This window comes from Hippopotamus amphibius, chromosome 3 (genome assembly GCF_030028045.1).
Source record: "Hippopotamus amphibius kiboko isolate mHipAmp2 chromosome 3, mHipAmp2.hap2, whole genome shotgun sequence".
Lineage (NCBI taxonomy): Eukaryota > Metazoa > Chordata > Mammalia > Artiodactyla > Hippopotamidae > Hippopotamus > Hippopotamus amphibius.
The window spans coordinates 167,992,174-168,013,679 of NC_080188.1; the positions used below are offsets into that span (position 1 = coordinate 167,992,174).

Sequence of the window (21,506 nt, forward strand, 5' to 3'; positions counted from 1 at the left end):
TGAAGGGGATACGGGTTCAATCCCTGGTCCAGGAAGATCTCACATGCCAAGGAGCAACTAAGCCCGTGTGCCACAACTAATGAGCCTGCACTCTAGAGAACACGAGCCACAACTACTGAGCCCATGTGCTGTAACTACTGAAGCCCGCACACCTAGAGCCTGTTCTACGCAACAAGAGAAGCCATCGCAATGAGGAGCCTGCACACAGCAATGAAGAGCGGCCTCCACTCTCTGCAACTAGAGAAAGGCTGCACCCAGCAAGGAAGACCCAATGCAGCCAATAAATAAATACATAAATAAATTTATAAAAAAAAAAGAAACTAACACAACATTGTAAATCAACTATACTTCCACTTAAAAAGATACCTCAAATAAATGCATTTCTTTGTTTTACAGTCTGCTTCTTTTTCTCAGACAACAAACTCTATACACATTAAACAACTCTTCTTTCCCCCTCCCCCTAGTTTCTAGTAACCACCATTCTAATTTCTGTTTTTATGAATTTGACTACTTTAGATACCTCACAGTATAAGAGCCATAACATAGTATTTGTCTTTTAGTGACTGGTTTACTGCAAGTGACATAATGTCCTCAAGGAGGCTGATCTATATTGCAGCACGTGACAAGATGGATCTGCTTCCTTTTTAAGGCTGGATAATATTCCATTGTATGTATATACCGCCTTTTCTTCATGCATTCATCTGTCCATGGGCATCTGGGTTGCTTCAACCTCATGAACAGTGCCGCTTATAGCACCCCCACATGGGTGGGGACAATCGTTTTCTGTTTAAGTTTTCTCTTCCATCCTTCAGGAAGCAATTCTCAGTTTTTACCTCTTCTCATGTCTGAACCCCATCTCCATCTCTGTTATGCCCAGAAGATGGTGTTGCTTTTCACTTCCTAGAGAAAACTTAGGTTGGCTCAAGTTCTGTTCCTTACCTACAAACTAGGTAGCTCTATCCTCACCGTTACGCTGCGCAAAAGAAGAGGTGCCCCTGTCTCCTATTCAACGGTCCGCTACAGCAGTTATCACCTTGGGCTACTCTCTCTATGGCTCTGTGCCCACCTTCCCTGAGGTGCTACACCTTATATTCTCCAGCACAACATCCAATATTTAGCAAAAATGGTATGGATTTTAACTCCAGCATAAATATGGAAGCCCCTCAAGTGGTCTCTCCCAGATGAACCCACATACATACCAGTTCTTGTGACTCCTTCAAGCTCAGTGCTCCCACATGTATTACTATCTGATCCAACCTGCAAAAGAGAAAACATGTTGCATCACTTGAAGTTGATAGTAACATGGAGGGGCTGTGCTATCCTGGTTTGTGCTGGTTTTAACCAGCAGTTAGCTAATATCTAATCTCAATCTCAAGACTACTGAATTTTACAGGGGTCTACTTTAAGTTAATCTAATGGGGGATTTTAAAAAATATTCAGGGAATAAAATTTAAGGTTCAACCAAGCAATAGGATTTTTTTTAAAATTTATTTATTTGTTTATTTATTTATTATTGGCTGTGTTGGGTCTTCATGGCCGCGCAGGCTTTCTCTAGTTGCAGAGAGTGGAGGCTACTCTTCGTTGCAGTGCACAGGCTTCTTACAGCGGTGGCTTCTCTTGTTGCAGAGCACAGGCTCTAGGCTCATGGGGCTTCAACAGTTGTGGCATGTGTGCTCAGCAGTTGTGGCACTCAGGCTTAGTTGCTCCACCACATGTGGGATCTTCCCGGACCTGTGTCCCCTGCATTGGCAGGTGGATTCTTAACTACTGTGCCACCAGGGAAGTCCCAGCAATAGGATTTTGAAAGCAGTAACTGATTAATCAATACTTGAGTATTTATTTTGACTGTGCATTGTTAGAGATGCTGCATTTGATAGTGACGGCGTGCGTGAAGATAGGTGTAAAGCTGAGATATTTTTGGTTGGAGATGAAAATAAAGAGGTTCCTCAAAGAGTACAACCAGGAACCAGCCATGTGAGAAAGGAATTCACTGTGAAAAGTTTTTTCCTATCTTGTAAGTCCTCAGAATTTGGCTGTGAGTGAGTTTTTCTCTGAGACCCCAATATTCATCTTTGGAGGTGCTCCACGTGGCCCCGTGGGAAGAGGTCACACTTAGACTGGTCTTCTGAGGGTAGGATCAGTAGAACTCAGCTGTGAATCCAGTCATGCTGGCTAGTCTTCCAGGGACTCTGAGTGACACACGTGCCACCCTCATGGGATGGAGACACCACATCCCCGTTGAGGTCCAAGCATTGAGTCCTCCCGTGGATTCTTGACTTGTTCTGTCTTAGGTAAAATGGGACCTCGCTGGGAAGTGCTATGATCAGGTTTGCTTTTGTAAAGGATAACAGAAGACTTCCCAAAGGAGAAAAGGCGGCTGGCTGGTCTGCTTTACCCTCACCAGCAGCTTTATTGCATGACCTCCTTAAACCTTTCACTTACCCCTATCTCTCAGCTTAGGTTAAAACAATCATGCATTCCCTCCTCCTCTGTACCCGGCTGCTGGGTCTGAGGCTTTAGTACAAACTTGTAATTTTCCAATTCAGGAAGACGAGACTCCCAAAAGCCTCTGGTCACTATGACTTACTTCTTTCCAATTTCCTGCAGCGGCTGCTCTAAATCTTGACTTTTCTCCTCAAGCTCTAAATTCCACCCAACCCCTTGTTCTTGGCAAATATCCTTGCTTCCAAGGCACCAACGATAAAGATGCCTCCACACACAGACTCCCTCCCTTCCCCTCCTCCTCCCCCCTGCACTTAGCTGTGTCACCTTCTCTGCGTTCCTCCCAGCTTCTTAACTGTCTCCTAAAGCTACTCTACCGACATGTGGGTTCATTCCAAGCCCTCGCTGAGACCTTCCATCAAAGCCATCAGTTCTCCACTCTCTTTAATCTCTTCTCCAATGGCACTGTCCTTTCAGCACAGAAACGCGCTCAAGACTTTCCCACTTTAAGAGAAGGAAACTACCCTTCTTTCAATCTTGCTTCCTCCTCTCTAATTATTCCATCCCTCCTTCCCTTCGCCAAAAAAATTTTTTTGTGAGAATAAGCTACTCTCACTGGACCCCCTTTCGTGTGCCTGCTGCATTCCCCTCACTGCAGCTGCTTCGGTGACAATGACCCGACTGGCTCTGCTCTTACTGACTCTCACAGCATCTAATAATTATTATAACAAATGTTATCATGAACACAGCAACCACTGCAAATAATTACAGTGAAGTCTTATATAATACTTAGTACCATGTGTCAGGCACTGCTTGAGCCCCCACCACCACGTTATAAGATAGGTCCTGTAGGTATTTCTGATTTACAGACAAAACACAGGGCATTTAAGACCTGCCTGAGCTCACAGAGCGACTGAGGGGCAGAGTCAGGACCCAGCTCAAGCAGTCCGGCTCTCCAGGCCCTGCTCATAACTTCCATGTTCCCCTGACGCTCTCTGAAACCATCCTTCCTTCAGTGGCAGGATTCACTCCTCACCTCCCTCCGACCCTCCTGAGGGTTTTCCGTCTGTGCCCACCTCACTATCCCCCTGTTTCTGGTGCTTTTCTTTCTTTCTTTTTTTTTAAATTAATTAATTTATTTATTGGCTGTATCGGGTCCTCGTTGCTGCGCGCGGGCTTTCTCTACTTGCAGCGAGCAGGGACTACTCTTCGGTGTGGTGAGCGGGCGTCTCACTGCAGTGGCTCCTCTTGTTGCAGAGCAGTGTGCAGGGTTCAGTAGTTGTGGCACACGGGTCAACAGTTGCGGCTCACAGGCTCTAGAGCGCAGGGTCAATAGTTGTGGCGCACGGGCTTAGTTGCTCCGAGGCATGTGGGATCTTCCCGGCCCAGGGATTGAACCCGTGCGCCCTGCATTGACAGGCGGATTCTTAACCACTGCGCCACCAGGGAAGTCCCTCTGCTGCTTTTCTTGATGTTTACCCTTAGTCTTCCTTTTTTCTCACTCTGCTCATAGTCTTTAATCTTTTGGGGTCCAGGATCTGACTGAAAATTAGGTGAAAACTGACAGATCACCTGAAAATGCATATGTGGACACTCATCAAATTTGGCATATAATTTCAGAGCACTGAGGTGCTCTAAAGCCATTTAAACATTCCCAAAGTGGGCGCAGGCTTTGCACTGACAAGCTCTGCTCCGGGCTCACTTGGGACTTGCTTCCACCTAAGGCACCATCAATCACTCCCCTCTCTGATCCCTGTTTGCACTATTTATCAGAAGAATCAGTGTCAGTTTCATGGTCTGACATCTCCATTGGATGGTACGTAACCTGAGGGCAGAGATCTTGTTTTATATCCCCAGTGCCAGCACAGTGCATAACACACAACACATAACTGTGCATAACAGACAACGAATCAAAATTGGCTAATTGATGCGCTTCTTGAATTGATGCTGTCCTATCTGTTTTACCGTGGGCCGAATTGAGTGTTATAACAAAAATACATCATTGCACTGAAGTTTAGAAGATGCAGAAAGCTCCCTAAGAGGAAGCAGCATAGAGAGCATGCTGAGTCACATGCAGAGAGAAGACGTATAAGGTAGCAATGGGCTGATATAACCAACAGGACCCACCTCGAGAAGGGAGGGAGTATGAGGGGCTCAGCAGAAGGGCCAGGAGCTCAGCAGTCAGTCATCAGGAACCACCCCCTCCCCCCCCCCCCCCGCCCCCCTCCCCATCCCCTCAGGCCAAGGACAGGAAACCCTAGGACCCGGCCTGGTAGGTAGACCAGAGGCAGTTTTCAGCTTCCCTGATGGGATCTGAGAGCTGGGTGTGTCTGGCTGCTCTTTCACGCAGAGAGGAAGGGCAGCCTAGAGGAAGGGCGCTCCTTGGCCTCAGCTCCTCTTCCCACAAGCTGACCTCGCGCCTGACTTGTGGCCGGAAGGCAGGGAGGCTGTGTCATCTGGGACACAGCTGTGGTCTCTGCAGCTCTTGCGGATGAGTGTGCTTATCTTGACGGAGTCACTCACTTGTTTCTCCCTTTTGTCACCCACTCCTCCGCGACCCGGCAGCGCTCTGAGATGCTCAGGGACAGGCCTTCTCCCGTCGTGCCATTCACTGTTCCAAACAGAGAGTCAGTCAGTGGGACCAGCTGATACCTTTCATTCCTCCAACACCAGTGCAGGGGCAGGAATCCCTGCTCAACAGGAAGGGACACGGAGAAATGCAAGAGGACAGAACCTGGGGCAGGTGGGCTGATGCCATGTTTGCATCTTCAGCTCAGACTCAGTCTTTTTTCCATCCTCACCTTGTCGAAAAGAGTGGGAAGGTTAAGTATGACTTGTAATTTCACAAATCTCATTGTTTTCAGGGATAGAAAGTATTTTAAATGGAGACAGAGGTAACTGCCCATGTTTCAGGCACATCTCCAAGCACACCGGCCAGTTCTATGTTTGGGCTCGAATGGCAGTGCTGGGACGTCAAGGCAGTCATAAGTGGCAGTTACTTATGAAGACAAAGGTGTGTACTGCAGATCTAAAATGACCTCTATCTATAGACCTGGGTCCCTGGACTCTTTAATCAATAGAAATTGATAAGAGGCCAGATGACAATTCAGGCAAGGCTTTCCTGAGGCTCCTGCTGCAGCATGAGGGAGGGAGAGCAAGAAACAAGTGCCCTTGCTCGCTCCCCAAGGTGGTGAGCTGGTCCCTTGAAAGGGGTGACATAGGGTGGGTCTGTGGGTTGGGCAGGAGGCATAGCTTGGGTGGTCTCCCCAGCGCCTCGGGGGTGCTGTGTGCAGGGATCACGCGCAGTCTCCTGCTTTTTGCTCCCAGTCCCTCAGAAGTGGCAGTTGGCCGTGGCCTTTTTCTATCTTATTGTTCATAATTGCCCCAACTGCACGTGTGTGTAGTGATTTTTAGTTCCTAATAGTTTCTTTGTAGTCTGTTGCTCTAGGAGACGTTGGTCCAGGTGCAAGTGCTCCGGTAAAGGGTCCCAGGTCCCAGCCTATCTCAGGTACACTACCACATCATATAACCTCTTGATCATCTTTTAGGTCTAAAGTGGATGAGACTGAAAGTCCACAAATTTTACATGGCTTAGCCAGGCTCAACCATAACCTGTGACACAATAACACTGTGACCTCCTGGCTAGTGACCTGGAGACAGCTGCTTTCTAAGGACTGAGCTAGAGATATGCAGAGATACGTATATCTCTAAAGATGGCTTACCAAAGATATTCTTCACTCCCTGTTCTTCTACAAGGTAATCCACATACCGACCAATGACTGAGACGTTGATTTCTCTGAAAGTTACAAAGAAAAAAATTTGAGAAAAGAGTATATTTATTCTTTTCTAGATTATTCAACCCACCCCCATGATTATAAGCTGCTCTCTCTTGTTAATACTTATTCAAATCCACCTAACCAGTCTGTGAAACTCTTAGCCTGCTCTGAATAATGCCTGGGTTTTTTTCTTCCCTTGAGTCTGTTAGTTTCTCTTCTCAGCCATACGTGCCTCACTTAAAGTGAGTAAAACACTGTTAGTTATCCACAAAGGTTTTACATTTAAACTTCATCACAAGTAATACCTAAAAAGTAGTTACTTAATTATCTTTTGCCCTTTTGGGGCAGAGTGATAGTTGGGGGCATGGTTAAAGGAGAACTTAAGATTTTCCATGTGGCAAGAAGCAAATCATTTCTTAGGCTTACAAAATAAGAAAGTTCAGTCTTAATAATTTAAGAATTTTAGCACTTATTATTTGTGACAATAAATGAAAGTTTAAAGCCATTTATACGTGCCAGTGTTAAACTGAAGAGCACTGACAGCTGAAAAGGAACTTTGCCATCACTTTGCCTCTCACAGTGTTATCTGCGGAAAAACAGTATTTCAGCATCTGGGGGAACTTGCTGGAAATGAAGAGTCCCAGGCCACACACAGTTCTCCTGGTCGGAATCTGCACTGTAACAAGATCCCCGTGTGATCTGCGTGCACTTTGCTGTTTGAAGAGTACTGACCTTGTAAAGATCTGATGCTTAAGGCAATAAGGGCTCTTTTCCTTAAAATCACATTGAGTTTAAAAATCTAGAAACTGACTCACAGGCAGGTCAGATAAAGTGACCTGTTCTCAATCAAAATGCAGGTGGGGAGGATGGGGGATGGAGAAGGAACACACAAAGGAAAATGGTGGGGCAAGTGTGTGTTAAATGTCGCAGAATGCACGGCTGCCGAGAACACGAGCACTTTCGCATTTTTGTCAGTGGGGCCAGAGAATCCTAATGTAATTGTAACCGTATTAATATTCTTTTCATCTTTACTTGTTGTATTCCTTAAAAAACAAAAAGAAACCAAAATATCTGAAGCATATAGAAAACAGAAACATCCAAGGGTATTTGTCAAAGGGACCAGGAACAATAGAGGTAAAAACAAAGAATGCACCGGCAACCACTACGCACACACTCAAAAGACAACGAGCCCAAGCTGCCCCTTGGGAAAAGGTATGCTTTAACGTAGTTAAAAGGCCTGCCCGGGGAGCAGACTCCCTCCATGATGGCTCGTGCCTCAGCATCCTAACACTGCCCCTCCCTGTCCCACTTACTCAAACGCCTAATCTCTGCCTTCCAGTCTCATAGCAAGACTCCGACATAGGGGAGTTAGCTGCCCAGGCCATCCACCTTAGGACCTTCATTTAGGTCAGCCTGAGCCGCTCAACTTCTTGACATCTCTCTGCCTCAGACATTTCTGACCACTTGGAACCACACCTTTTCAACACACTCACCCCTTGCTGCTTCCATCAGCTCTTCCCCACTTGGGACAAGCCTGGAGATGCAGGAACAATCAGCAAGGACTTCGTTTGTGTGACACTAACTCTGGTTTTGACCAATGATGTCCATCTACTCATGCAAGCAACCAGGAAACAGCTCTGGCAGACCCAAGGGACTTCCCAATCACAGGCTGAAAACTGGAACTAAAGTCTCTAGGCAACAGCTTGTGTTGGAGGCACAGATTAGACATCGTGACTCCTGCACACTTTCACTGAAGCCTTGACAGCTCCCCAGCCCCACCCTCGCCACATACTCAGATACTGAGAGCACGCCTGGCCTCTTCAGCAAGGAGGAGCCTGTAGAGCTCCAGATGATCGAGACCTGGTAGGCACTGTACTCACTCTGATGTGCTTTCTTTTGGTTTAATCTAAAGTTTTCTTATTTGGAAAGGGAAGTTGGAGAGCTTGTTTCCATTTCCAGAAGTCCTTAAGGAAAGAAACTAACTTAGTCTTTTAGGGTGTATGTGTGTATCTTCAGAGTGGATGACTCCAAACTCAGCAAGGACCGCCACTTCCAAGTGGCCCTCTATTGGCCAGTCCAGCACAAGTGCTCAGCACTGCACTTGGCTCCAATAAAGGCTCCAGCATTGTTGTTATTATTCCTCAGTGACAAATTCATCACATCCTCAGCAAAGTTCACATCTCTATTATTATGAACATCATTTTGTAAGTTGTTTATGTCCACCTTCCAGTCCTGAGCAAGAATTTCCTGAAGGTAAGAACTGGGCCTTTTATATCTTACAATCTCTCGTCTGCACCTGGCACTCAACAGACACTAGTGAAGGAGCCGTGATACAGGAACTTAAATGATGATGAAACACTCATAATCTCTGCCTTAAAAGCAGATTACCTCCACACTTGCAGGATGTGTTTACATTTCACTACTATATTAACTGAGCAAAGGAAATAGCATATATAAGTAACTAAAATGTTGAGAAAAACATGACTAAGGCTGTGCTGGTTAGAAAGTGTATAGAGGTTCAGCAGGGGACTGATAATTTCAATTAGGGAGGCTGGGAAGGAGACTTCAAGGAGGAGGTGGATCTGGAATAATAAGTAGGGTGAAATCCTATGATCCTCTTTCCCTCCAGCTGTATTGAGAGCGGCTATTTGTCTGGCCCTACTCTGGTGCCTGCCTTCTAGAGAGCTGGCCACAGCCCCAGGCAGATCTAGGCCAGCATGTGAACCCCCGGCTCCTTCTCCTTCCTCAGAGGACTCCACACTGTTTTGTGGCTTCAGTGCAGCAGTGCTTCTGTCCACACTCACCCCTCTCCCCCACTCCTTTAGGCCTTGCTGGATGACAGCTATGATAACTTCACTCAGGTGAGGATACATCATCTATTGCTTCTTTAAGAAAAAGCAAATTGCTTTTTCTTATAAAATGTGCCTAGCCTACAGGAGTGACACTGATTTCTGGGGCAGTGGCAGAGTCAACCCAAAATGTCCTTGGACTTATGGCCTTTTGGAACTACCAAATCTCCTTAGAGAGATCAGAGGTTGAAAAGGGATGCCTCCTAAATGTGTTTTGCTTGACTCTCACAAAGTCAAAATTTATTTTCATGTTAAAACAAACAAAAAACCAAACAACTTGTTTGAAAAGCCAGACAAGGGAAATGCAAATCAAAACCACAATGAGATACCACCTCATACCTGTCAGAATGGCCATCATCAAAAAGAACACAAATAACAAATGCTGGCGAGGATGTGGAGAAAAGGGAACCCTCCTACACTGTTGGTGGGAATGTAAATTCATACAGCCACTATGGAAAACAGCAAAAATGGAATGGGGTTTCTCAAAAAACTAAAAATACAACTACCACATGACCCAGCAATTCCACTCCTGGGTATATACCTGAAAAAGACAAAAACACAAATTTGAAAAGATACATGCACCCCAACATCACGGCTGCATTATTTACAATTGCCAAGATATGGAAGCAACCTAAGTGTTCAACAATAGATAAATGGATAAAGAAGATGTCGTACATATGTACAATGGAATATTACTCAGCCATAAAAAAGAACGAAATGTTGCCATTTGCAGCAACATGGATGGACTTGGAGGGCACTATGCTAAGTGAAATAAGTCAGACAGAGAAAGACAAATACTGCATGATAGCACTTATATGTGGAACCTAAAAAATATAACAAATTAGTGAATATAACAAAAAAAAAAGCAGACTCACAGATATAGAGAACAAACTAGTGGTTACCAGTGGGAAGAGGGAAGTGGGGAAGGGTACTTTAGGGGTAGGGGATTAAGAGGGACAAACTACTAGGTATAAAATAAGCTATAAGGATGTACTATACAACAAGGGGAATACAGCCAATATTTTATAATAACTATAAACGGAGTATAACCTTTAAAAACTGTGAATCACTATATTGTACACTTGTAACATAGATAATAAAAAAAAGAAAATCCAGATGATCTAACAAGGCCAGGCCTACATTTCCATACAGTACCAACTGGCTGGGAAGTGCAGTGGCTGTCCCCTTTGGAGGTACAGAAGCCTCTTAGGTCACCTCAGGGATTTCAGATACCTGCCTGACTGTTGGTGCCAGGTTTGCAGCCTTTGGCAGAGATGCTCAGGGGCTCCAGTCACAAATGGGCCCTGGGAAATCACTCAGAGCTGTTGCCGTGTTTGTCACAAAGGCACCCCAAATAGCAGGGCTAGGGTGGCAACAGGATGATAATTCTCTCTGGGGACCTTCCTCCCTTCCCTATTTTTTCCCACCCTACTTTACCTCCCCAGGATGCCTGGGTTTACGTTCATTATTGCAGGCACTGAACCAGTTATCAGGCAGTCACTAGAGAGAATGGAAAGAATGAGACTGGGTAATTTTTCTTCTCCCTGCTGCCTGGCTGTGTGGGGCCTGTTGCTCCTGGAAGGTGAGAGATGGCACAAGCCAGTACGCTTGGAAAGCCTGGACTGGATTTCCACCGCCTCACCTCTTCCTCTGTGAGTCCTAAGAATACCTCTTAGCGCTTATGGAGAGAGCGGCCCAGAACCAAACTCCATGTTTGCTGTAGACATTCTCATACTTAACGCCAATTTAATGTCTTAATTTCAGTTCTCATTGGTTCAGATTCTTCGTCTTAGGTCCATGATTTTTTAAAAAATAAAAGTACCAGGACTTCCCTGGTGGTGCAGTGGTTAAGAATCCGCCTGCCGATGCAGGGAACATGAGTTTGATCCCTGGGCCGGGAAGATCCCACATGCTGTGGAGCAACTAAGCCCATGTGCCACAACTACTGAGCCTGCTCTCTAGAGCCCTCAAGCCACAACTACTGAGCCCGTGTGCCACAACTACTGAAGCCCACGTGCCTAGGGCCCGTGCTCTGCAACCAGAGAAGCCACTGCACTGAGAAGCCTGCACACCACAACGAAGAGTAGCCATGGCTCTCCCGGCTCTCCATCACTAGAGAAAGCCTGCGAGCAGCAGTGAAGACCCAACGCAGCCAATAAATAAATAAATAAACATAAAAAAATAACTAAATAAAAGTACTTAACTTTTTTCATATTACAGAAGCTATATAATTTATTTTAGAGAGTACACACAATAAAAGGGAAAAAAAAAACGCACTCAGGATCTCCCTAGAGATTATTACTCATTAGCTTGATATTTTTCTATTCACAAATACACATTACAGTATTTTCTTAAATAAATGTAGTCATATTGTACAAAGTATTTTTTTCACATAGCATTCCAAATTGGATATTTTCCCACATCTTCAGATATGGTTACTATACTGGCTGCACAGCATTTCATTGCATGGATAAACATAATTAACTTAGCTAAGCCTCTATTCTTGGACATTCAGTTTACTTCCAAACTATGTTTAAGAGGAGGGAATATTTATCAAATGATTTTTACCACAAATTGAGGACTAGAGTAGGGTGAATTGTGAAACTGTATGTAGATTGTATCTCTTAGCGTATAAGGATAATAGAATTTTTCTGAAGCGGCTTTTTAGAGAAAAATCCCTACTGCTGTACATTTTTTCTCCTGGTGTATGACGTGAAAGACTTTCCCTTTATTTGAGAACAAGGAATCAACAGGACAGGTTCTTTTCATACCTGCCATGATCTGGCATGCATGTTAGAAAATCTGATTTCCTCTTTGCCTGTTACATGTATACTTCAGCATTCAAAATCAGATGGAAGTTATGTGCCCTTTGGGCCAAAATAACTACTTGACTTTGTTACTTCAAAACTCCTTCGGCGGAGAAGAATTCAGGGACAATAACTGCCCTACCTTGCCAGAGGCAGAAAACGTCCTGGTCTGGAAATCTGGGTCATTTGGTCTCCCAGCACAGCTACAAAGACAATAATCTATACAGCTCCAACTCCAGCAGGCCACGCCCTTTCTGACTATTTGGGTAACAGGTTTGTTGTTACTACAGGGTGTTGTGAAGATTCTCATGGTGAAGTCAAGGGCATTCAAGGGAAGAACACAACTTTTTTCTAGACATTTTGGCCAATCGGAAATGGACCTTCTGTCCTAATGACCGTGAACTTACCCAAAGGAAAAAGTGGTTTCCTGAAACAACGAAGGAAAGCAAAAGTCATTCACTTTAGTGTAGAAAAAGACGTGAGTAGAGTTGGGTAGAGATAGACCTTCCTTTCCAGCTATGTGTTAATCTTTAGGAGCTTGGTTTCATCAACTGCTATAGAGATAACAGCTCTCTCACTGAGTTTCTGTGAAGATTTAAGTGGAAAATGTCCATTAAAATGCCGAGCTTGAAGACTGACACATAGTGCTTAGCCAATCAGTACTGGTGCCCCTTCCTCATGAAATAACAAAATTATTCACTCGTGAAATAACCAAATTTACTATGCTAGATGCTAAAGATACAAAAATAAATAAGATACATGCTCAGTCCCTGTGTATCATCTGGTACCCAATAAATATCTGCATAAGGTTAAGCAGCTCAAAGCCTGTTGTGAGAGACAGGCATGTAAACAACAGTTATTGTAACAATTATCATAAACAATAATTGTGATGTAATGTGAGAAGGTAGGCACAGGGACCACAGAGGAAGGATTCTATAACTCTTTTTAGGGAAACGGGGGAAGAATCACCCCTAGGGGATAGTTTTGATGGATGAATAGACGTGTTCAAGTGGAGCAGAGAAAGGAGAGGGCAGTGGTAGAAAAAGGCAGAGGAAATGGAATGTGTAAAGGCAAAGAGGGAAGAAAGGGGATGAGGTGTTTGGGGAAATAGAAACGTAGTAGGAAAGGTAGACTGTAAAGGACTTCCTGTGTCATCCCAGACTCTGGGCTTTAACCTTCAGACCAGTTCATCCCAGACCTTGATGTGCTAAAGAATCATCCAGGGACACCATTAACATGCAAGTTCTAGTTCAGTGGAATGTAGCAGCATCTGAGATTTTGCATTTCTAGCAAGTTCCTGTGTGATGTTGGAGCAAATGGTCCATGGACCACATGAGTAGCAAGGCTTAGACAAAAGGGAATTCAGAGAGATTCTTTAAGAGTAAATCTAATAACTGAGTAGATTTGTTTAGGAGGAAGCTCCCTGGACTACATTGCGGAGGATAGACTGGAGCTGCAGGTACTCAGACATTCTTACTTAATGGAGAGCACCACAGTATCCCTAATAAAAGAACACCAGAGGACTGCAGACTCTTAGCATTTGAATGGGTCTTAGAGATAATGTGGTCGAACTCTCTCTCTTTACAAAATATGAGAACTTTTACAAGGTGACAAGAGCTCCCCAGTGTCAAACAGCTAGTAGCGTCAAAGCTGGGGGGTCAAGAATCCAGATACTTTAACTAAAATCTATTTAACCATGCTTTTTCTGCCAACTTCCCCACTCTAGGACAGCAACTTATATTCAGAGTTGAATCATTAGAATTATGAAGAAGGAAGGACGTCCAGCCATTCTGCATCATGGAGGCCATGGTTTACTCTAAGAGCCAGGTTAGGAAGACTCCTGTGATGGCAGGTCACCAGGCAGAATTTCCAGGTGTTAGATTCCATGTGGCTTGCCTTTCTGTCCTGTCTCTTAGAAACATGCCAGAGATGCAGATCCCCTTGTGGGCAAGTAGGTTAATGCCCACCTGTTCCTGGTGGGTGCTCCAAACCTGCTTCACACCTAGAGGAATGTTTGGATGCAGCAGAAAGATGGAGAGAAAAGGAACTAACAAAACTGCTGCTCAACATCATTAATTATTAGAGAAACCCAAATCAAAACTACAATGAGGTATCACCACACACCAGTCAGAATGGGCATCATCAGAAAATCTACAAGCAGTAAATGCTGGAGAGGGTGTGGAGAAAAGGGATTCCTCTTGCACTGTTGATGGGAATGTAAATTGATACAGCCACTATGGAGAACAGTATGGATGTTCCTTAAAAAACTAAAAATGGAGTTGCCATATGACCCAGCAATCCCACTACTGGACATATACTCAGAGAATACCATAATTCAAAAAGACACATGCACCCCAATGTTCATTGAAGTACTATTTACAATAGCCAGGTCATGGAAGCAACCTAAATGTCCATCGACAGATGAATGGATAAAGTAGATGTGGTACACATATACAATGGAATATTACTCAGCCATAAAAAGGAACAAAATTGGGACATTTGTAGAGACGTGGATGGACCTGGAGATTGTCATACAGAGTGAAGTCAGAAAGAGAAAAACAAATATTGTATATTAACACACATATGCGGAATCTAGAAAAATGGTACAGCTCGACTGGTTTGCAAGGCAGAAATAGAGACACAGATGTGGAGAACAAACATATGGACACCAAGGGGGGAAAACAGCGGGGATGGGGGTGGGGGGAGGGAGTTGAGGTGGGATAAATCAGGAGATTGGGATTGCCATATATACATTACTAACAAGAAAAAAAAATCAAATTATACATTTTAAATATATGCTGTTTATTGTATGTCAATTATATCTCAATAAAAGTCCTTAAAAAAAAACCTTACATGCCTACTGTGTGCCATGTACTGACATACAATTGGATTTAATTTAATTTAATTTAAATTCTTACAAGGTCCTTATAAAAAATGCATTTTTATTTTTATTTCCTACCTCAGGAAAGTGAAGGCCCCAGAAGAGAAAAGACGTCACGGAAAAAGAGGAAATAGTGTAATGGAGGCAACAGGGTCAGAGGCATTTGGGAAAAAGAGAAGGATCTGGAAAAGCAGAGTCATTTTAGTTATCTCTAACAGGCATGGGTCCTGGCGTCCCAGGAAAACCGCATGGTAGAGTTAGAACACGCTGGCACTCCACAGATACCAGACGAACAAGCAAGACTTTGAAGAAGCCACTTCTAGGCTGAGAGGCGTCTGATTAAAAAGGTTAAAGTAGCATCCACCAGATGTAGTGCTTTGAGCTTGCAAACAGGATCTTACTCCATAACAGGAAGTCAATGCTGTCTGCTCATGCAATCACATGCCTTCTGTTTTATCTGCCCAGCAAGTGGCTGACACACTAAGAGCTGACTTCAGTCTTTCTTAGGGCTTGTGGAAATGGAGAAGCAGCAGAAAAAAAAAATTGCTATTAACCACTGAATAATTTATATGCCATCTCAGCAAGAATTTTATTTAGACCTAGTAAAGATGTGATTTTTCAAGAATCTTAGAAGCTGGAAGTCTTGAACTCCAATGATTTAAGGGAAAACAGTCATACGGCCAACTTTGCATGAGAACAGTAAAAGTCATAAGAAATTTCACGTACTTTAAAGGGGTAGAGTTAAGGTTTACAAAATTCAGTAAGAGAAGACCAAAAACATAAAAGCCTTATTTAAATATACCTTTAAGACACCTTAAATACCTCATCTTCTATTTACCCCTCATGCCACAATAGCAATTCAAGCTTATTGACCTAAGCGCATACTGACCCTGTGCTAAGCACTACGACAGGGATTATCTCACTTTAACATGCATGACTCCATGATGTAGGTATGACTACAATTACATTTCATAGAGGAAGAAAGAAACTTAAAGAAGCCAGAATTTTGACTGTTTTGGCAAACTGACTCTTCTAACAGGTCAAAAACACTCAGATCCCAAAGGCGGATGAATCCTCATCTTACTAATGGCAGTGTCTGGGGGGGGGGGGGGGGGGGCGGGTGGTTATAAACGGCTCATGGATGCCCGCGGCACATGACCACTATCGGCCAGCACCAGCAAAGGCACGAACATTCATCTGGAAAATGCCTCCTTGGGTAACAACCTCTCAGCAATCATCTGTGGTTAACTCCCTCACGCAAGCTCCCCAACGTTTAACCAATGTTGAAATGAGGCTGTAAGACACGCCCGAGGGGGCCGTCTGGCAGCTATCTTCCCCATTTTCCTCAGGATAGGACATTTTCATCATGTTCCCGAACAGTCCAGAGACAGGATCTAGGGGCCAGAGCTTGATCTCAAGTCCTGCTAAAACGAGAGTCTCCTCACCCAGCTCCATTGGCCTTATTTGGGACAGCCAGGGCGCCAATGAAGTCCAAACAGAATTTTCTTCGTGGGGTCAGACACTGGGAGGAAGGTGAGCTGCCACACCTTACCTCGTCTCCTTCTGCACTGTTTGTGAGACAGAGACCTCTTCTCTGACTTGGGGTCAGAGGCAGTGCAGGGACAGAGGCTGCAGAGTTTAAGCGACCGCTCCTACAGAGACCTTCCGACCATGGTGGTGGAGGGAGATTACTTTATCCCAAACCATAGTTACCCATGCTCGGTCATCGGCGTGATGGTCGCAGCAACAAGACCTTGAAGTTTCTTCTTCGGGGAGGCCATTGAGCTGCTGAAAAAACCTGGAAAAGATACAACGTAAGTCCTCTCCTTCTTCTAGGAATGCCAGTTAATGATAAAACTCCGGGGCAATGTCCGTTCCCACACAGCTTAGAACTGTGAAAAATGCTTACAAGCATACAAACACACAGAGCAAATGAGAAGAATGTAAAATGTGAGAGCTTCATTTTATAGAGGAGGAAGCTATTTTAAAGACAGGGGAGGTGGAGACAAGAAGAGAGTGATGTTCTGGGACATATCATTGGAAAGATAAAGATAAATCTGTATAGATGACTGAGGCAATCTGTAACCTCAGAGAGCAGGGGTGAATAACAGCAAAAGAAAGAATATGAACCTAACTCAGCAAGTCTGAATATATGAAAAATTACTATTACTCAAGCGGAAATATGGTCAGGAGAAAAGGGACATTCTCATCTCTCCGTATCTTTATACTGTTAAGCAAGAATCTCCCCTAAAACCAGTATTTAAGTCTTAAGGCTTCAGTGTGATCTACATGACTATCTTTCGATTTACCTAACTATCCTTTCAGGTTCTAGTTTCAACCAATTTTTCCCCCTGTTTTCCTAGCTCTTAGCAAATCACATCACAAACATTTATTCACCTCTCCGCCACCAGACCAAGCTCCCCCAGGACAGGAAATACATTTCATTGGCCTTTGTTTTCTGGGCACTGAGTGCTCTGCTGGACACTGTGTGTTCAATTAAAAAGTGATGAATGTGTGGGTGACTGAGTGAGGTGTTCAGATTGTAGCTGGATGATGACTTCCACAGATGGGGAGACCGCTGCTGAGACAGTGGACCTGGCAACACTCATCTGAGGCAAAAGCCTCTCCACCTGGCGGAGAGTGGACCTGTCCATAACCAGTGTGAAAAAAGCCAAGAAGTTGCCCCAAACAGGCAATGAGAGGCAACAGAGCATCCTGGTTAATAGCCTGCATTCCACAGGTAGACTGCCTGGTTCAACCCCCAGCTCTGCCACTTAATAGAAGTGTTATCATTGTATTTTTTGAGCTGTAGGACATAAAAATTTGAAGGCACAAATGCAAAGTCTAACAATTGAAGAAGAAAATAAAACATAATCAGACAGTATTTGATAACAATTATACAAAAGATGTTTGGCTTAGAGAAAATACAGTGATGTCTATAAGTAATGAACGAGAGAGTATATTATAGTTCTGAGGTCACTGGCACATTTAAAAACACAAATGCCCACTAAACTTAAATCTGACCCACGTAATGTAATAATTATGAACTATCTCATTTTGTTTGTTCTTTATAACTGTTAATCTCATCTCCCCAAACAATATAAACTTCCAGAGTACAGAGATCATTCCTTCCACTTTTTCTGTATCCCCCAAGAGTCCTGGCTCAGGTGAGACCTTGAAGCTAGAAACAGGCCAGGACAAGGACAAAAACATGAAAGGGTACAGTGTGACAAAACTTATCGCTTTTGTGAAAGGCCAACGATGATACCTCCCCTTACAGGTATGTCCCTAGCGAGGCTTGCTCCTAAAATTAAGCCCAAATCCTTCAAGTAGCTTTGCTCCGTACTGAAGAGCAATAAAGAGGAACCTTACTAGATATACAGGATACTAGGGTTTCTCTGACTTTTCCTAGTTCGAAGATGAGACTAAATCCTGTTGGAAGTTCTGCAAGAGAAATGTAATCACCCGGCCCAAAGGGAAAATGCAACACAGGCCCTGTCTACCCCAGAGGAAGGTCTGAGCATCACATGAGATTTACACTGTGCCTGCTGCCCACCTTCGCCTGGCCCTTCTGTATGCATCTCAACTCAAGACAGCCCAAATGGAACCTACCATCTGGTCTTCTAAACGATTTCTTCCTTTGCTCCTTACAGTAGAGGGATTAGAGTGCTAGCTATAGAGTCAGACTTCCGGGTCTGCATCCTGGTTCCACCACTTACCAGCTGGGTGACCTTGGGACTGTTATTTTACCTCTCTGTGCTTCAGTTTCCCCTTCTGTAAATGGGGATAACAGGAATCATATTTCACAGGGTTGTTGAGAGAATTAAATGGATTAGTTCTTGTAAAGTGATTTACAACAGTGCCAGGCACATAGTAAGTACAGTTCAGTCCCCTCCATGAAGTCTTTTCTGCTGACTATGGGACATTAGCAAGTAGCATTCCCTTATCAGCACCATCTTTCCTGTCATCTCAGCCCCACCAGTACCTCCTCCCCAACCCTGGCTACTCTTTTCTATTTAGGGAGTAAATCATTTCAGTTCCATCTGTTATCTTCTTTCCTGCAATCCTTCCTTCCGGCCTTACTGCCCCTCTCATAACTTACCCTTTGTTACCTCTTATCTAGACCAATGGGCATAACTCCATGTTCAAGGGGCCCACAGGGGCTCAAGAAGGTTCAAGTGATAAGAGTCTAGAGAGCTAGGTTCCACATTAAAAGTCTCCTAAATTGAAAAGTACTAGGCTGTACACCCTAGATTTCCATATTCTTATGCTTTTAGCTGCATTTATTTCATATTTAGGGCAGTTACAAGGATATTCGTAGGACGGTCATAAAGCTTGGATTGGTAGGTAGATGATAGACAGATAGACAGATAGAGATAGGTAGGTATGTATAGACATCTATATATATCTCAAATTAAGTGCACTGAAATACAGTTTGGTTGGTTAAAGATATGGAACCTGGGATGGGAATTTTGAATCACTGTCCTAATCCCACCTCTTTTCTTCAATACAGGCAGGCAACCAGAATAACCTCCCAGTAGCTTAGACATTTCTGATCTTGCTCTGCCCTGCTCAAAAAAATGCCAATTAACTTCTTCCAGGCTTCCAGAGGACAAATACTAAATTCCCTGGTCTGGGTCTTGGTACAGATCTCTTCACACCTGAAGCCCAATTGGTCCTTGTTGCCACCTACCTTGTCCTGGCTCTTCCAGTTCTCCCATCCAGAACCACAGTATCTCCTACTTCAGCCCCTTCAGAATAACCAAATTTCAGAACTTACTTCAAAAACCGGAGAACACTCTCTGATGCCCTAAGGGAAAATAATTTCTCACTTTTCAGAATTCCCTCAAACATTTGTCTTTCATTAAAAACTTTACATCAGAGATATTAGCAAGGTAGTTCTGGCTCTTCTTCTAGAGTGTAAGCCACTGGGGGCAAGAACAGCTTCAAAAATCTATCTTTGGGGACTTCCCCGGTGGCACAGTGGTTAAGCATCCACCTGCCAATGCAGGGGACACAGGTTGGATCCTTGGTCCAGGAAGATTCCACATGCCACAGAGCAACTAAGCCCATGCTCTACAACTGCTGAGCCCACGTGATACAACTACTGAAGCTTGAGCACCTAGAGCCTGTCCTCCACAACAAGAGAAGCCACTGCAATGAGAAGCCTGAACACCCCAATGAAAAGTAGCACTCCCCCCTCCCAAGTAGGGAAAGCCTGCAGAGGCAACAAACACCCAGCACAGCCAAAAATTAAAAATAAATAAATAAATAAATAAAATTTTTAAAAAATCACATACCCTTTAAAAAAAAAATCTATCTTTGCACAGAGCAATACACTAAATAAATGAGCGAAGTATGCTGGCTTTGTAAATTGTGAAACTGCTCCAGGAAGAGATGGGGTAAAAAAATCACAACAGTAACTGAGAATGAGCCACATTTTGTAAATTCGAGTTTTAAATAAACTGGGTAATGTTACACTTTCAAATTCTTCACAGCTTGTGTCAAAAACAAGCACAACATTCTCCAGCCTAAGGCTTAATGTGAATTTGTAATGTTATTACTGAAACACTCGGGGAGGGCCTATTACTCTCGAAATCTCACACCTCTATCCAGACAAGAATCCTCAGTGCAAAGAATTCAGGTTGCTAAATCAAATTCTCTTAAAAGGGCAGGGTTTTTTGTTTGTTTGTTTGTTTTGTTTTTGTTTTTTTAAAAAACCTCTGGGGGAGGAGGAGGAGGCAGCTCTGGGCATGGAGAATCACTCGAGAGAGAAACACTTGGAAAGAAAGAAACAGAAACAGAAAAACTAAACGAACAAACAAAAATGCAGAAATACAATTTCCCATCAAATGAAGGGATTGTATCACACTGAGTCACTAAACTCTCCTCCTCCCACCAGCTGACTGATCATTTCGAAAACAAGGATCCTTAGGGTACGGCTCTGCGCTCTGGACCGAGTCCAGGGGCGTGGGTCCCTCTGTCCCGTCCGTCCGGACACTCGCCCCTGCTGGGGAAGGCGCCGCGTTCACATCTCAGGCTCCACGTCCCAGCTCCCCTGCCTTGCCCTTTGCGTCCGGCCGTCCCCGTCTCACCCACGCCCGAGTCCAGCGCTCCGCGCCCCGCGCCCCTCTGCCCCCGTTCCCGACTGTCGCACAGTCTTCCTCCGGCCGCCTGCCCACGCCTGCGCGGCCGCGCTCACCCAGACGCCGCGGGTCCGCTTCTGCCGCCGGGCGCCGCGCTCCCCCGCGCTGCCTCGCGCTCTCTACCGCCGCGGCCGCGCACCACGTGCCCGCCCCGGCCCGGCCCCTGGGGCTGTGGTTCCGCCCCGCGCCGCGCGGCCTGCACCCCAAGGCTTCAGGCAAAGGTGGAGTTCAGTTTTCCCTGGGCGGCCGACTGAACATAGGCCAGCAGTCCCCGCTCCTCGACAGCCGCGAGCGTCTGAACTGGCCCCTGGGTGCCCGGAGCGCGCGCTCACCTGCAGCTCCACTCCGCGGCAGCCACCCCTCTCCCTTCTTCTTCTGCTTGACCAGCCCTTCCGCGTCCTGGGTTCCTTTCCGTCTTAACTTTCCTTCTGTCCAGGTCCCTGCAACAACAGGAATTTTGAGGTTCTGGGTTTTGAAATTTGCGCTGATGTTCTAGGAGCATGCTGTGAATACTGCCTGCCCGGTAGGGATTCCGTGCTTTTTAGGTTCTTGCTGTCGCAACAACCCCACACGTTCTCCGGTTAGAAAGAGATGGACCTAGAGAT

At 44.8% G+C, this 21,506-nt stretch overlaps 1 protein-coding gene across 2 annotated transcripts in view; it reads right to left on the reverse strand.

Annotated features, from left to right (window-relative positions):
- NPL (N-acetylneuraminate pyruvate lyase) overlaps positions 1 to 21,262 on the reverse strand; it is a 39,202-nt gene extending 17,940 nt beyond the window's left edge. Inside the window, exons 1-5 of one of the 2 annotated variants that reach the window (XM_057729430.1) lie at positions 21,234 to 21,262; positions 16,469 to 16,553; positions 6,165 to 6,238; positions 4,966 to 5,053; positions 1,200 to 1,257 (exon numbers count right to left, since the gene is read on the reverse strand). In XM_057729430.1, the coding sequence (XP_057585413.1) occupies positions 1,200 to 1,257; positions 4,966 to 5,053; positions 6,165 to 6,238; positions 16,469 to 16,536 (288 nt within the window). In that variant the 5' untranslated portion in view covers positions 16,537 to 16,553; positions 21,234 to 21,262. Of the gene's footprint in view, positions 1 to 1,199; positions 1,258 to 4,965; positions 5,054 to 6,164; positions 6,239 to 16,468; positions 16,554 to 20,957; positions 21,019 to 21,233 lie in introns of those variants that run through there. The other variant, XM_057729429.1, reaches the window with a different exon arrangement.
- Positions 21,263 to 21,506: the final 244 nt, after the last annotated feature.